Genomic DNA, 14,654 nt, shown 5'->3' on the forward strand with positions numbered 1-14,654 from the left:
AATACACATTTCCACAGGGGGTAAGCCCGCCCTGTGGTTTCCAACCAATCATCATAAGTGCATGACCTGTACATGTGCTAGCCACATGCACGTTTAACATTGTCCCTTATGGCAAGGGGGAGTGGTGACTCCCCTGTGCCTGGGCTAATCCTCGGAGCTGGGCAACACCCACGGCTCCGCTCCGTCTGGACACAGCAGGGAAGATAAGGATCTCCCTCCGAAAACGGAGTTCCAGGAATCTGCTAAGGGACCAAGCTTGCTACCCTGCCTGAGTCTCAGCTCCAGAGGTGGGCAAGCAGGGTCCCCGGGCACGGTTTCCTGGCCACGGAAGGGAAGCTCATTTCTAGCTCCCTGCCACAGTTAGCTGGCTGCATTAGCCAGCTCCCTATGCACCTCCTCATACCACTTCCAGGCATGAGGCTGCATAGGAGAACATTTTATTCCCCTAGGGAGGAGGCTGGGGGACCCAACAGCCCACAGAGAGCTCCGGATCCCCCTGGACCTTCACAGACCACAGGTAAGTGCAATTTTCTTTAAATTATACACTTAAAATTATACCTTGAATATATACATTTTATTTAACATGTACCTAGGGGGTGTGCTTTTAACTGTGCCCAGTGCGGGGCTTTACCAAACCAACCCTGCCGTGCTGGGACACTGGGAGCCAGGCTCCCAGTCCCCAGCATAGGGCTTTTAGCTCTGCAGCCTGGGATCATGCCCTGGCTGCAGCAGCTGTACTTTTCCCCCAGCAGCTCTCAGCTGCTCTCCTCAGCGCTGGGGGTCCAGGGAGCATGCTCTCCCTGTCCCCCGGCATGCAAGCACCTAGCCCCTGCAGCCCAGGGACTCAGGCCCGGCTACAGTGGCTCATTGTACACTCCGCTGCCTGGCCACAGGAAGCAGCCGGCACGGAGTGACTGGCGGTAACCCATGGAGAGCTGGAGGCGCCGGGAGCTAAGCTCCCGGTCCCCAGCCCTCTGCACCTCCTAGCCTTGCACCGCCGCACGGGGGCCCGGCTTGCCCGGACTTCCCCCCACAGTGCAGCACCTAGCCTAGCTGCCTTTTAATGCCCAGCAGTCACCCCCACACAGCCCAGGCCGTGCTGCACCTGGTGCTCATCCACACTGGGGTATCGGGAGCTAGCACTCCAGGCCCCCAGCGTGCGGCCACTCTGCCTTGCAGTCCGGGACGCTCGTCCCGGCTGCAGTGGCTTCCTTCTGTCACGTAGTGCTGGGGCATTGGGAGCTAAGCTCCCAGTCCCCAGAGTGGAGCACTGAGAGGCTCTTACACCAGCCCCCCCCCCGGCGCTGCACGTCGAGGGGTTAACATTACCTTGCCGCCGCCGGAGCCCATCTTCAGCCGCTGCGGCACTTAATAACAGTCTCCCAGGGGGAGGTAGCAGCGCTGCCACGGCCACTAGCACAGGGTCCAGCCCGCGGCAGGTGAAACATTTCATTTAAAACACTCGGCGCCTAGCGCCGCTAAAATATTTTAAATATGGCGCCCAGTGCCTGTTGTCCATTTAAAGATGGCGCCGCAGCACAGTGCCGTGGTCGCGTCGCCATCCCACACGTGGGGCCGGCCTCCGGCCACACTTCTCCCCCCCTCCCTCAAGCGGGCCACCAGAGGGCCATGTCCCAATGATTTGGCTCCTGGTCCCGCAGTCTCTTGGGGGGTACAGGGAAGCTACCTGGGGGGCTTTGGCTCCGGCCTTGACAGTTCATCCATATTGCTGTGGGCCTTTCCTTGTCGGTGCACAATGTCCAAATAGTCATACTGAAGTCCAAGGCTCCACCACAACAGTCTGTCAGTTTCCCTTTTGGGGAGATAGTCGCACACATAGTGCTGAAGGTGGTCCAATGCCCAAACAATTGCCAACCACTGTGTTCCAATTGTGGCATACCCCACCTCCCACCGTAGCAGTATCCTGCTAAAACAAGCCAAAGGGTGCTCCTGCCCATATGGCTCCTCCTGGCTCTGTACTGCTCCCAGTCCGTGCAATGACGCATCAGTTCGTACCACAATGTCCTGGTCCTGAAATTGCGCCATCTGCACTGGAGCTGGTATCAGAGCCTCTTTCAATGACTGGAATGCCAACTCACAAGCGGGTATCCAGTCCACTGACTTGGGAAGTCCCTCCCTGGTCAATTCTGTAAGGGTTGTCACTACAGTACTACGGTAAGGGACAACTCGTCCGTAGGGCCTTACAGTGTCTGAGGTCAGCACCTGTCTTGGGGTTGTGAGCAGACAGTCTCAGGCCTACCACTGTCTCCCTCCACTCTATACCCTGGAAACTGCACCTCTTTCATCTCCACCTGGCATCTGTCTGCACTACCTGTCAGACCTGCCCTACCATCCTCCTCCAACGACCTATGACTAGGGGAACCTACCCTGTCACCTATGCCTTTTCTCACCACCTCGTCCACTACCTGTTCCATAGTGATGGCGGACAGATCACCAGCCTCTGAACTCCGTGTGACATCCACCTCGGGTAGGCTGCGTGTCTTCCCCGATCTACTTGGCACAAGCAGGGGACCTTGCTCCCTAACTGGCCTATCCCCGTAAACCTTCCTGGCTACGCTGTATCTTAACCATTCCCACCAGGTCACACTCGCTGCCGCTATCCCTGAAAGGCCGCTGCCAGCTTGGCACGATATGCCTTCCAGATAGATGTGGGTCAGCAAGCTGAGCTTCCCTGAACTTCTGTCGGTGGCCCTCACTTCCTTCTAAGTAGATATAGTCTACAGGGGGATATGGGTTGGGATCGCTAGGGTCAGTCAAAGGGAAGTCAGTGTGGTCACTCATACTCACCGCCGGAGCTGGCAAACCACTAGGGACAGGAACATCACTGGGCAACCCCACAGGATCCAATGAGCCAGAACCAACATTCTCTGCGTTGCTAGGGGACGTAGGCATACCGGAGGCAAAAGGCATGCTGGGTAGATGTGCTGATCTAGCCACTGTAATCTTTTCCTCTGGGCTGGTTGATGCTGTGGTAAGCTGCGCTGGCAGTTGTCTAGCCGCTGTAGTCTTTTCCTCTGAGCTTGGCTGCTCTGGTGCAGATGTTGTAGACTGTGATCCTGAAACTTGACTCCGGGCAATGACGTCAGCAAACATGGTAACGATTCCACCACCAAGGTCATTCCCCAGGACCACATCGGTTGGAAGGCCATCCATGACGGTAACATCTCTAAACTCTGAGCCAGCTCCCCAGTCCAGGTAGAGTCTCGCCACAGGTACCTCTCGCTCCATTCCGCCTGCCACGGTCACTTTGGCAGTACGACCTGGCAGTACTGTGGCAGGATCAATAAGGCAGGGGCTCACAACAGTTATTGAGGCCCCAGAGTCTCTTAATCCTACATAATATTACACATGGATCATTATACATAATATTATTATACATGGCATCATTATACATAATATTGTTATACATGGAAACATTATACATTATATTATACTGTACATGGCATCATTATACATAATATTATTATACATGGAATCATTATACATGATATTATACTGTACATGGCATAATTATACGCAATATTATACATGGAATCATTATACACGATATACTGTACATGGCATCATTATACATAATATTATTATACATGGCATCATTATACATAATATTATTATACATGGAATCATTATACAAAATATTATTATACATGGCATCATTATACATAATATTACACATGGATCATTATACATAATATTATTATACATGGAATCATTAGACATAATATTATACATGGAATCATTATACATAATATTATACATGGATCATTATACATAATATTACATATGGATCATTATACATAATATTATTATACATGGAATCATTATACATATTATAATACATGGAATCATTATACATAATATTATACATGGATCATTGTACATAATATTATACATGGATCATTATACGTCTCTAGATAAAAACTAGTTTGATATAAGGATTTTTTTTTTTTGCTATACAACATTTCACTCTTTCATTTTGTTTTGTTTCTCAGATACCAGGGTCACATAGGGGCATCTATTATCATCGGAGGAACCGACTTTCACGGCCCCCATCTCTACAGTGTCTTTCCACATGGATCCACAGACACCATACCTTTCACGGCTCTGGGTGAGAGGCAGCTCTATGTCCCTCTGTCCTCATAATATTATGGCTAGGAGTGCTCCATTCTTTTATATCTTATAGGCTAGCCTCTTTTAGGGATGGCCATCAGTAGGTTAACCATCAATGGCTTCACTGGTGGTTGACATCTATGGTATGAAACCATTGGCTGTGAACCATTGATGGTTTCTTCTACCGATGATGGTTTCTTCTACAGGTCATACCTGCTCTAATACCGGCTAGGCAGCCAACCAATGCCTGAACGTGGAGACGAAGCTTCGCATGTCAGGGGTGGAGCTAAGCTCCGTGTCCCAGTACATGGAAGAAAAAAAAATACATTACTTGGCTCTGTGTAATCGATGGCGGTGAACCATTGGATCTCCGACATTGATAGCAAAACCATCGACCATCGGTGGTTAGCCATTGATGTTTGTTAAACATCGATGCCCATTTCTAGCCTCTTTACAAATGACTTCATAAGCCTGCCAGAGCCTTATGGCCAATACACACGGGATAATCAGACAACGATCAGATATCGTTGTCTGATCATCCTGCATGAGCTGGATGTTCGATGTCGATCTTCCAGCAACATGCACCAACCCCCAAACAACATAACGAGTCACGATCAACGATCGCAGGTCCCTATAGTAATCAGGCTAACCTGGTCGATATCGACCAGGTTGGCCTGCATGCACGGGCGATAGTCGATATCGATATCGACCATCCATGCCCGCGCATCGACCATCGTTTGGTTGTTGGATGGGGTTAAAAAAAAGGACGATCTCGTTATCGTTTATATCGTCTTTTTTATCGGACCGTGTGTATGCACCATTACTCTACCAGATGATTACCTACAGACAGGCGATCCTCTCTCTTTCTCCAGTAGTCTTTTTATCAAACCTCTGGTAGAGTTGTTGAGGCCAGTAAATTTTCATTCATCAGATTTAGAAGCTCAGGTTAATAAAAGCCCAGTCTGGAATGAGAGTATTCTTTGTTCAAGTCCATTACAGGTTACACCAGATCCGCCTCATTGGAAGACTGGGGTAGCGCAGGTGGCAGGTGATATTATCCTGTTTAACAGAACTCCCCTAATGCCATCCAAATGAATTTGTTTAAAGTTCTATGATTGAAAAATGAAAATCAACAGTTGTAAAGTTTCTGCCAATATGTTGTTTTTTTCCCACATAATAGATATTGCTATTGTGCTTACTGTGATTCTCCTCCCCTTCTCGGGAATACTGGTCATGCTTTGCCTATCAGCAATCTCATTAGCATATGATAGCGCATAGAACTACCTACTGATATAGGACCTGCCCCTAACATCACAAGAGATTCCCTCTACCAATCAGAAGCATGCTATGTCCTAATGACGGTGATCTGATTGGCTTAATTTGTTTTCTACGAACAGTCCCCATTGGTTCACATGGATGCTGAATACTCACACCCAACAGATTGCACGTCAGACACAACACTGTTCTATTAGACAATGTTATTGCTATCTGACTGGATGCCAGCCTAATACATGTATGTTATATAAGAATTCTGCTTGGTGCACTATTTGATCATTTCTTACCCACGTTTTGTCTCTTTTTCTAGGATCTGGTGCAAGTGCAGCTATTGCTGTCCTAGAAGATCGCTTCAAACCCAATATGGGGGTAAGAGCATAATTATTTCCCCTGTGTTTACCTGCAATGTAAAGAGACAAAGGGGGAGATTTACTAAGCAGCAGTTTTGTGTGCGGTTTGTAAACCGACATACGTATGTTGCATGCGGCTTTCTGTGCCAAACCGCCGTATTTACTAATCTGCTGTTTGGAGGCTGAAAGCCCCACTGCATGCAATGCCAGGCAAAGTAAGGAACCCCACTGTGATACTGCTTCTGTCGCTGTATCCATGGGATCTCCCCCCCCCCCAAAACTTTTTAAAGGAGCGGCGGCCGTGTACGGTCATGGGCTGTGCTTTATGGCAATAGGCTGCAAGGCCCCTAGGAGTAATGTGCGGGCTTTAAGTTAAAACACTGCACATTACACCTTCTTCTTCCGTGCGGTGCAGGGGCCGTGCAGCCTATTGCTAGAAAGCACAGCCCCTGGCCGTTGGCGGCCGCCACTCGGGTGAGGGAGGGAAGAGGGGGAGCGGTCACCGGAAAGATTTTATGTTGCCCCCCCCAACATAACATCGTTACGATGCCCCTGGCTGTATCTAATCAAAATAAGTAATCTTGCTTGGCATGTTGGTCCAAAAGTAGGTTCACTCATGCCCTTACTTCATGTTCACTCATGCCCTTACGTCATATTCCCTTATTGCCAATGCTGTCACTTTGGTATGAAAATACATGTGCTCTAATTTTACACTTTCGTGGTTCAGAGATCTGCTGCAGTACCTCTATTTTCGACCAGCACAACAGTCCCATTAGGAGTCTATGGGACTGAGAAATTGGCAAATTCATCGAGCTCAGCTTCAGAGCTTGGGTTAGGGGTGGCCTTTGGTAGGCTGTCCATCAACGGTTCTATCAGTGATTACCGTCGATGGTACTACACCATCTATGGTGAACTTCAATGGCCACCGCTGCTGGGGGAGCACGACGGCCCACGGGCCAATTTGAATTGGGGATGGGGTTAGTGGAATGCCGGGGGCAGGGGCTAATCTCAGTGCTGACTGAAAAAGAATAAAGCCATTGGGGCCAAGTCTGCCATCAATGGCAGAGAACCACTGGATGTCTACCATCGATGGCAAAACAATCAGCCATCGGTAGTTAACCATCTATGCTTGTTAACTATCGATGGTCGATGCCGTCCCTAGCTTGGGTTCAGGGGCACTGAGATGGGCTTGGGGCAGGTACTAATTACCCATACCTGGATTGTCTGGGTGTCCATGACAGCCCTAGTTGAAGAGGAGTGCCCTCCCCCCTCAATGGCACGCATGGTATTTTTAATGCAACTTTTAACAAGCGGATGAAGCCACGCCCCCCCTGGTTTTATTACGTCAATCATACTGTTTGCGTGTATTTGCCCAAGCCAATCACAAGGCACAAGATTATTTTTTAATAATAGAGGGAACACGACTTAACGAGGAGCCGGTCAACCCGCTTCATTGGGGAGGTCTGCTTCGCCTACGTGAGGTGGAAATCAAATGGGCAAAGCAGTGGTACAAATTGGTGTGGTGTGGTAGAAGGGGACTGGAGACTTAGGAGTATATTTACTAAAGTGAGAATTTTTAGAAGTAGAGTAATAGCAACCAATCAGACTCTAGCTATTATCTGCTAAATAAATGCAAAGTAGAATCTGATCGGTTGCTATGGGCAATACCTCCACTTCTAAAACCCTGCACTTTACTAAATATACCTCCTAGTGTGTCCTGTTGTTTCCATCAGGAATATTTGGCGGGTGCCTTTATAGAACCTGCATGATTTTACCATCAGAAATATATTTGACGATATCTGTAGTTACCCTATTCTGTGAGTCTGCTCATCATCACTGTCCTCCTAACATGTCCTCTGCTCTCCCTCACAGCTGGAGGAAGGGAAGCAGCTGGTGACGGATGCCATTAATTCCGGCATCATGTGTGACCTGGGATCTGGCAGTGGCGTGGATCTATGCGTGATTAAACGTGGGGGAGCGCAAGTGCTGAGAGGTTACACGCAAACCGAGACCAAGGGGAAAAGGTAACGCCCTCCCTGTCCCATTAGCAGTTAGATATAACCAGCTCTCTGTATAGGAATCTACAATCTTACAGCCGAGCCATCACCCAAAAGTATCCAGATAACATTTTGCAATGTATCCTGTATGTTGTGTAGCCTCCGACCTCTGCCTAGCGCTGCTGTCTGTGTAAATAGCATTTACGTCTTGGCAAAGGGATCAGTGTGGCTGCTGTATATTCATGGACTTGTGATTGCTTCCTATGTGGATTGAGCAGCTGATATTCACTAAATATATGAATATGCACCTGATTAATGGAGGCACCGCCCCCTATACAAGTGGAACCTCTTTACCAATTGCCAGTGATGGCTCCAGGGGTGGGGCTGCAGCACAATTCAAAATTCAAATAGAGGAGCCACACCAACTGCCAGTGAGTCCCTCCGGCGATGTTTGGCAGCATTTAGGGTGGCAGTTGGTGTGGCTCGCCTATTTGAATTTTGGAATGCGCTGCTGCCCCATCTCCAGAGCCGCCACTGCCAATTACTCAGGGTATTTATAGACATGGACTTTACATTTGCCTCTGATGAAGCTGGTATATCAAGTGAAAATGCGTTTAGGCGGACTCACCATTTGGGGTATACCTGAGAAGTTTGATTCCTATATCTCCTCCCTGATTTTGGATATAGTGACTCTGCACATAAAGGGTCCAAGGTCCCTGTCGATTCCTACTCCTAGTGATATCTCCCTACAGGATTCTCATCCACACTGATTATTGGCCCCTTACACTTTAGGCTCTCTGGTTTTCTATCGTGACGCCAACCGCCCACACACGGGTCTGCACAGGCCGCAGCCACGCCCACCTCCCACACACGGGTCTGCACAGGCTGCAGCCACGCCCACCTCCCACACACGGGTCTGCACAGGCTGCAGCCAAGCCCACCTCCCACACACGGGTCTGCACAGGCTGCAGCCACGCCCACCTCCCACACACGGGTCTGCACAGGCCGCAGCCACGCCCACCTCCCACACACGGGTCTGCACAGGCCGCAGCCACGCCCACCTTCCACACGGGACTGCACAGGCTGCAGCCATGCCCACCTCCCACACATGGGTCTGCACAGGCCACAGCCACGCCCACCTCCCACACACGGGTCTGCACAGGCCGCAGCCACGCCCACCTCCCACACACGGGTCTGCACAGGCTGCAGCCACGCCCACCTCCCACACGGGACTGCACAGGCCACAGCCACGCCCACTTCCCAAACACGGGTCTGCACATGCTGCAGCCGAGCCCACCTCCCACACACGGGTCTGCACAGGCCACAGCCACCGCCCACACATGGGACTGCACAGGCTGCAGCCACGCCCACCTCCCACACACAGGTCTGCACATGCTGCAGCTAAGCCCACCTCCCACACATGGGTCTGCACAGGCCGCAGCCACGCCCACCTCCCACACATGGGTCTGCACAGGCTGCAGCCACGCCCACACATAGGTCTGCACAGGCTGCAGCCACCCCCGCCTCCCACATACGGGTCTGCACAGGCTGCAGCCACGCCCACCTCTCACACACGGGTCTGCACAGGCTGCAGCCACGCCCACCTCCCACACACGGGTCTGCACAGGCCGCAGCCACGCCCACCTCCCACACATGGGTCTGCACAGGCCGCAGCCACGCCCACCTCCCACACACGGGTCTGCACATGCTGCAGCCGAGCCCACCTCCCACACACGGGTCTGCACAGGCTGCAGCCAAGAGGCAGACACACATCTGGATTTTCTCACTGTGCTACAAATCGTTGCCCAGGAAGGATCCCGTACCTCACACCAGATCTGGTAACTTATTCAATCTAGAAATACTCACTCCTAGTTGATGATATTGTTCAGTGTGTGTGCTCAATGTTAAGGACACTGGGCCTGATTCAGAGCCGAACACTCTGACCAGAGCGCTCGCTCTGAATCAGGGCCCTTCTCCCTAAAAATGGAGCGGACTCTTGGACGCTCGCATAGCTGTGGGTTACCACCCACAGCTATAGCGAGCATCCATGATGATGGTCGCGATGGTCAAGACCATCGCGACCATCGGGATTGCGACGACACCCTGCGGTAGGGTCTCGCTGCCGCAAGCCCTGGAGTGATTTTGGCTCTATCAGAGCCAAAATCACTCCCACTGACATCATTACTGATGTCAGTGGGGCCGGCCCCAGACGGTAGGCGTTCCCATGGGAACGCCTCTGTCTGGCAGCCACGCCCCCGGCACGCCCACCAAAGGGGGCGTGCTGTCACTCACCATCGACAGCACGCCCCCTTTGGTGCGAGACCCCGTGCGACAGATTCCTCGTCGCTCGCCGGGTCTCGCGCATGCACACGACGGAGCTCCCTCCGTCGTGCGCATGCGCATTCGGGCACCATCGACCCGCTTGCGAGCGTCCTTCGCTCCCGAGCGGGTCTGAATTAGGCCCACTGAGCACACCACTGCCAGGGACACACTAAACGATATCGCTCATGTAGTGATATCGTTTAGTGGATACGCAACATTAGTACATCTCCCCCTGTGCAACTGCAGGCACGCTCCTTGTGACCGATTGCATCGTGATCTATGCTCTGGCGATTTTATTCACCTATATAATTTTTATATGCTCATTCATTTTTATGTTTATTGCTTGAGCTATATTAAATAGCACTTGAATATTTACTCTGTGGTCAATTTATGCATTTAATGTATATGATTTAGGTACTACTTACGGTACAGTACACTGCGCCCTCTTCACTTCCCGATATTTCTGGACTTGTTCCATGTATAACGCAACAGCAAATCTGTGGTATCTCTTGTCTGAACGAGCAGGGATTGTTTTCTGGAAATCACTATATAAATAAGCAGATACCAATGAATATATCATTTGTAATGACTATAGGTGAGAGTATCAGGGCACGTATAGCATTCATTCTTCAACTCCTTATCTGTTTGCAGCCATTTTAATGGTGGTGATGCTAGACTGTCAGTTATATCATCAAAACACTCACAGCAGCACAGATTGTTTCAGGAAATTAGTATGTGAGGGAGGCAATGATCATTCAGCTGATCTGATACATATGTCATGTTGGCCTCTGACAGGCCAGTATCATGAAGTGAGGTAGGGAACTAAAACAAACAAGAAGCCATAGACTGAGGAGATTATTTACTAAAGGCCCTCCCAATATAATGCCTTGGATTTACACCTGTGTGCCCCGGGCCTTCCTCCAGTGCACTTGTATGTACATATGTACTAAAAGGCGTAAAAAGTAAAAGAAAAAAACTCTAGCTGCCAATTGGCCTGATACAGAGACGGATGGTAATGCTATCGCAACTACGATTTCGCATGGAACACAGCTGTGAAAATATGCTGACGCTTCCAAATCTTACCCCAGACCTAAGGACGCCCACCGCTGCCTTCTCATAGCTATCCGACGTCACGCTCCTGCATAAACATCGGTACATGTAAGTCAAGATTGACCAGCTGCAAACACTGCGTCTCTCCTGACATGCAGAGCGCTCTCATACTGCAAAACCGATCGCAACGACTGATTTATGTTCGCCCATCAAACGGCGTTTAAACGGTCAGACACGCCTGAGTTTGCACCTATCCATCCCCCGTTACCTCTTCCAAACACTGACCACATGTCACTCACTTTGTGAGTCCTCCGATGCGAACGTAACCGCATAAAAATTGATGCACGTGGGCAGTGCGACTTACATGAATACACAATGGCAAACAATCACTCAATCTGCATAAACATCGACAATGCCTCTGTGAATCAGGCCCAATATACGGAAGTAACATCGTGCTCATAAATCCAAGCGCCTCTATGGAAGTGTTGGCTGAAACAGCGGGTCCAAAGCCGGTGCCGCCCCGCAGGAGTCACTGTGCGCCTCGTAAATATCCTCCTGTGAGTTAGAGGGAGCAGGGTCGGCAAAAGCATAGAGAAGTTATGTGAGGCCCCCGACCATCAGTCACACACAACGAGCTCCACATCCTACTTCTTTTCCCAATAAATATTTAGGGATAAAATTTTCCCCCCTAAACAATATACAGTACATAATGAAAGCGTTTGATACAATTATATGTGTCCCTGTGTATATAAGTTATAGGTGCGATGTGCTGTATATCTGACTAAATGGATACCGGTCGATTGATCGACAATAAAAAGGTCGACATTCAGAAGATCAACACATTCTGAATGTCAACAGTTAAAAGGTCAACCTGGTCATTAGGTCGACCATCATTCTGCAGACACGTATTTAGGTCGACAGGGTTAAATGGTCAACGCAGTCAAAAGGTCGACATTTAACATTGACGCTAAAATATCAACCAATGCATGTCTACAGAATGATACTCCATCTAATGACCATATCAACCTTTTTACTGTCGACATTCAGAACCAGTCGACCTTTATACAAACAAACTTTTTTACCACACCAATCTAATTGAGTCTGAATATTCCTTACTATAAGACTGAGGTAATACACATCATTTAACGGCAGAGCATGCAAGCTCACTAGTGAACTGCTGGGACGCAGTGTTCATGGATTGTATCCACACATTATTCAGCTATTAGTGACAGGCTTGCTGGCTCATCTGTGAGGCTGCTGAAGTGGGAACAAATTGCCACATGCTTTCTAATGGATACTTATATATATATATATGAACCAAATGTTACAAAGTAACAAAAGCTGTTTAAACTTTAATACTCTAAGGAATTTATGAAAAAACTTTCTATTTTTGAAGTTTTTATTTTTGAAGCTATCTGTGATTATCACATACATATATATACCAAGAGGTCGCAATAGGCGCAATTAGTTACTTTTTTAGCATCGCAAATGTTGTATGTATAAATGCCATATGTTTTGTGCTAATATTTTATAATTAAATATTTATTTGTGACATTCAAACAAGCCTTAATTGTCTACATAATAGAGAGCAATATTGTATATTTAACATATATTAAGAACTGTACATCTAGCGCAGAAATATATTTGCATCAAATCTGTTTAGAAGAATATCTTGGGGTCCTAACTAGACCTTACATGCAGAAGGTGTATAAACCTTCTGCATGAATATCTTGGGGTCCTAACTAGACCTTACATGCAGAAGGTGTATAAACCTTCTGCATGAATATCTTGGGGTCCTAACTAGACCTTACATGCAGAAGGTGTATAAACCTTCTGCATGAATATCTTGGGGTTCTAACTAGACCTTACATGCAGAAGGTGTATAAACCTTCTGCATGAATATCTTGGGGTCCTAACTAGACCTTACATGCAGAAGGTGTATAAACCTTCTGCATGAATATCTTGGGGTCCTAACTAGACCTTACATGCAGAAGGTGTATAAACCTTCTGCATGAATATCTTGGGGTCCTAACTAGACCTTACATGCAGAAGGTGTATAAACCTTCTGCATGAATATCTTGGGGTTCTAACTAGACCTTACATGCAGAAGGTGTATAAACCTTCTGCATGAATATCTTGGGGTCCTAACTAGACCTTACATGCAGAAGGTGTATAAACCTTCTGCATGAATATCTTGGGGTCCTAACTAGACCTTACATGCAGAAGGTGTATAAACCTTCTGCATGAATATCTTGGGGTCCTAACTAGACCTTACATGCAGAAGGTGTATAAACCTTATCTCAGTGCCAGGAATTACAGTTATTAACTGCTTAGTTTGTTTGACAATAAAAAGGTCAACATTCAGAAAATCGACACATTCTGAATGAAGACAGTAAAAAAAGTCAACCTGGTCATTAGGTGGACCATCATTCTGTAGACACGTATTTAGGTCGACAGGGTTAAATAGTCAACACAGTCAAAAGGTCGACATTTAACATTAACGCTAAAATGTCAACCAATGCATGTCTACAGAATGATGGTCCATTTAATAACCATGTCAGCCATTTTACTGTAGACATTCAGAACCAGTCGACCTTTATACTAACGACCTTTTTTACCACACCAATCTATATGAGTCTACATAACGCTTCTTCCTGTCATTCCAGGTTGGCGTCCTATCGTTATCCGTTGGGCACCACAGCCATACTGGATGAACGCATAACCCGGTACGAGCTGGTGGAAGAAACCGTGCAAGTAATGGAAACAGAATAAACATCCCTGAGAGGAGAGTTATATGCTGGCAAAATGCAAAGCAGAAATAACCCAGAGAAGGCCAGCCAATCAGACATTAGCTTTTATTGATGTAATGTACGTTAGACAATGAAAGCTAATTGCTGACTGGTTGCCGCATATTTGTGCTTTGTTAGCAGTACAGGTTGAGTCTCCTATATCCAAAACGCTTGAGACCAGAAGTATTTGGATAACAGATTTTTCTGTATTTTAGAACATGTGCATACATGAGATTTCTAGGGGATGGGTCCCAAGTCTAAACACAGAATACATTTATATAATAATGAATCATGCGCTCCCAGTGATAAGCAGCTTTATTTTAAATGGCCAGATCACTGGCCAGGTAAGGGTTAATGTATGCTAAAGAAGCGCTTGTATAGTGGATAGTGCTTAAATGTAATACCAGCAATAGTGAAACATACACACAATAACACTCAATACATATAACGTAGATAAATGTTTAAGCGCTTTCAGTGAAAAATGAAGTGTCCTGAAAAGGTTTCCCCATTAAGACGTGGGCGCTGGATACCAGGGTAAGTGGGATAAACTGACCCTACCTTTCCCTGTGTAAGATCTTCTCCGTGCGGGGGCTGGCTGTGTCCAGGCGGCTGCAGTATAATCAGCTGTATGACAATTCCGTCTGCCGCTTGTAATATCAGTGGCTCGTCGGAGCAGCGTCTTTCTGCACTCTTCTGCCTGGTGGAAATCTGCCGTTCTCATGGAGAGGAATTCGCGCTCA

At 48.0% G+C, this 14,654-nt stretch overlaps 1 protein-coding gene across 1 annotated transcript in view; it reads left to right on the forward strand.

Annotated features, from left to right (window-relative positions):
- The window catches only part of LOC148506597 (proteasome subunit beta type-7-like), a 33,485-nt gene extending 19,193 nt beyond the window's left edge, over positions 1–14,292 (forward strand). The window contains exons 5-8 of the mRNA XM_088446562.1: positions 4,014–4,129; positions 5,717–5,775; positions 7,629–7,780; positions 13,792–14,292. Of these exons, the coding sequence (XP_088302688.1) occupies positions 4,014–4,129; positions 5,717–5,775; positions 7,629–7,780; positions 13,792–13,897 (433 nt within the window). The 3' untranslated portion in view covers positions 13,898–14,292. The remainder of the gene's footprint in view (positions 1–4,013; positions 4,130–5,716; positions 5,776–7,628; positions 7,781–13,791) is intronic.
- Positions 14,293–14,654: the final 362 nt, after the last annotated feature.

This window comes from Taudactylus pleione, unplaced genomic scaffold (assembly GCF_031769625.1).
Source record: "Taudactylus pleione unplaced genomic scaffold, aTauple2 ptg000400l, whole genome shotgun sequence".
Lineage (NCBI taxonomy): Eukaryota > Metazoa > Chordata > Amphibia > Anura > Myobatrachidae > Taudactylus > Taudactylus pleione.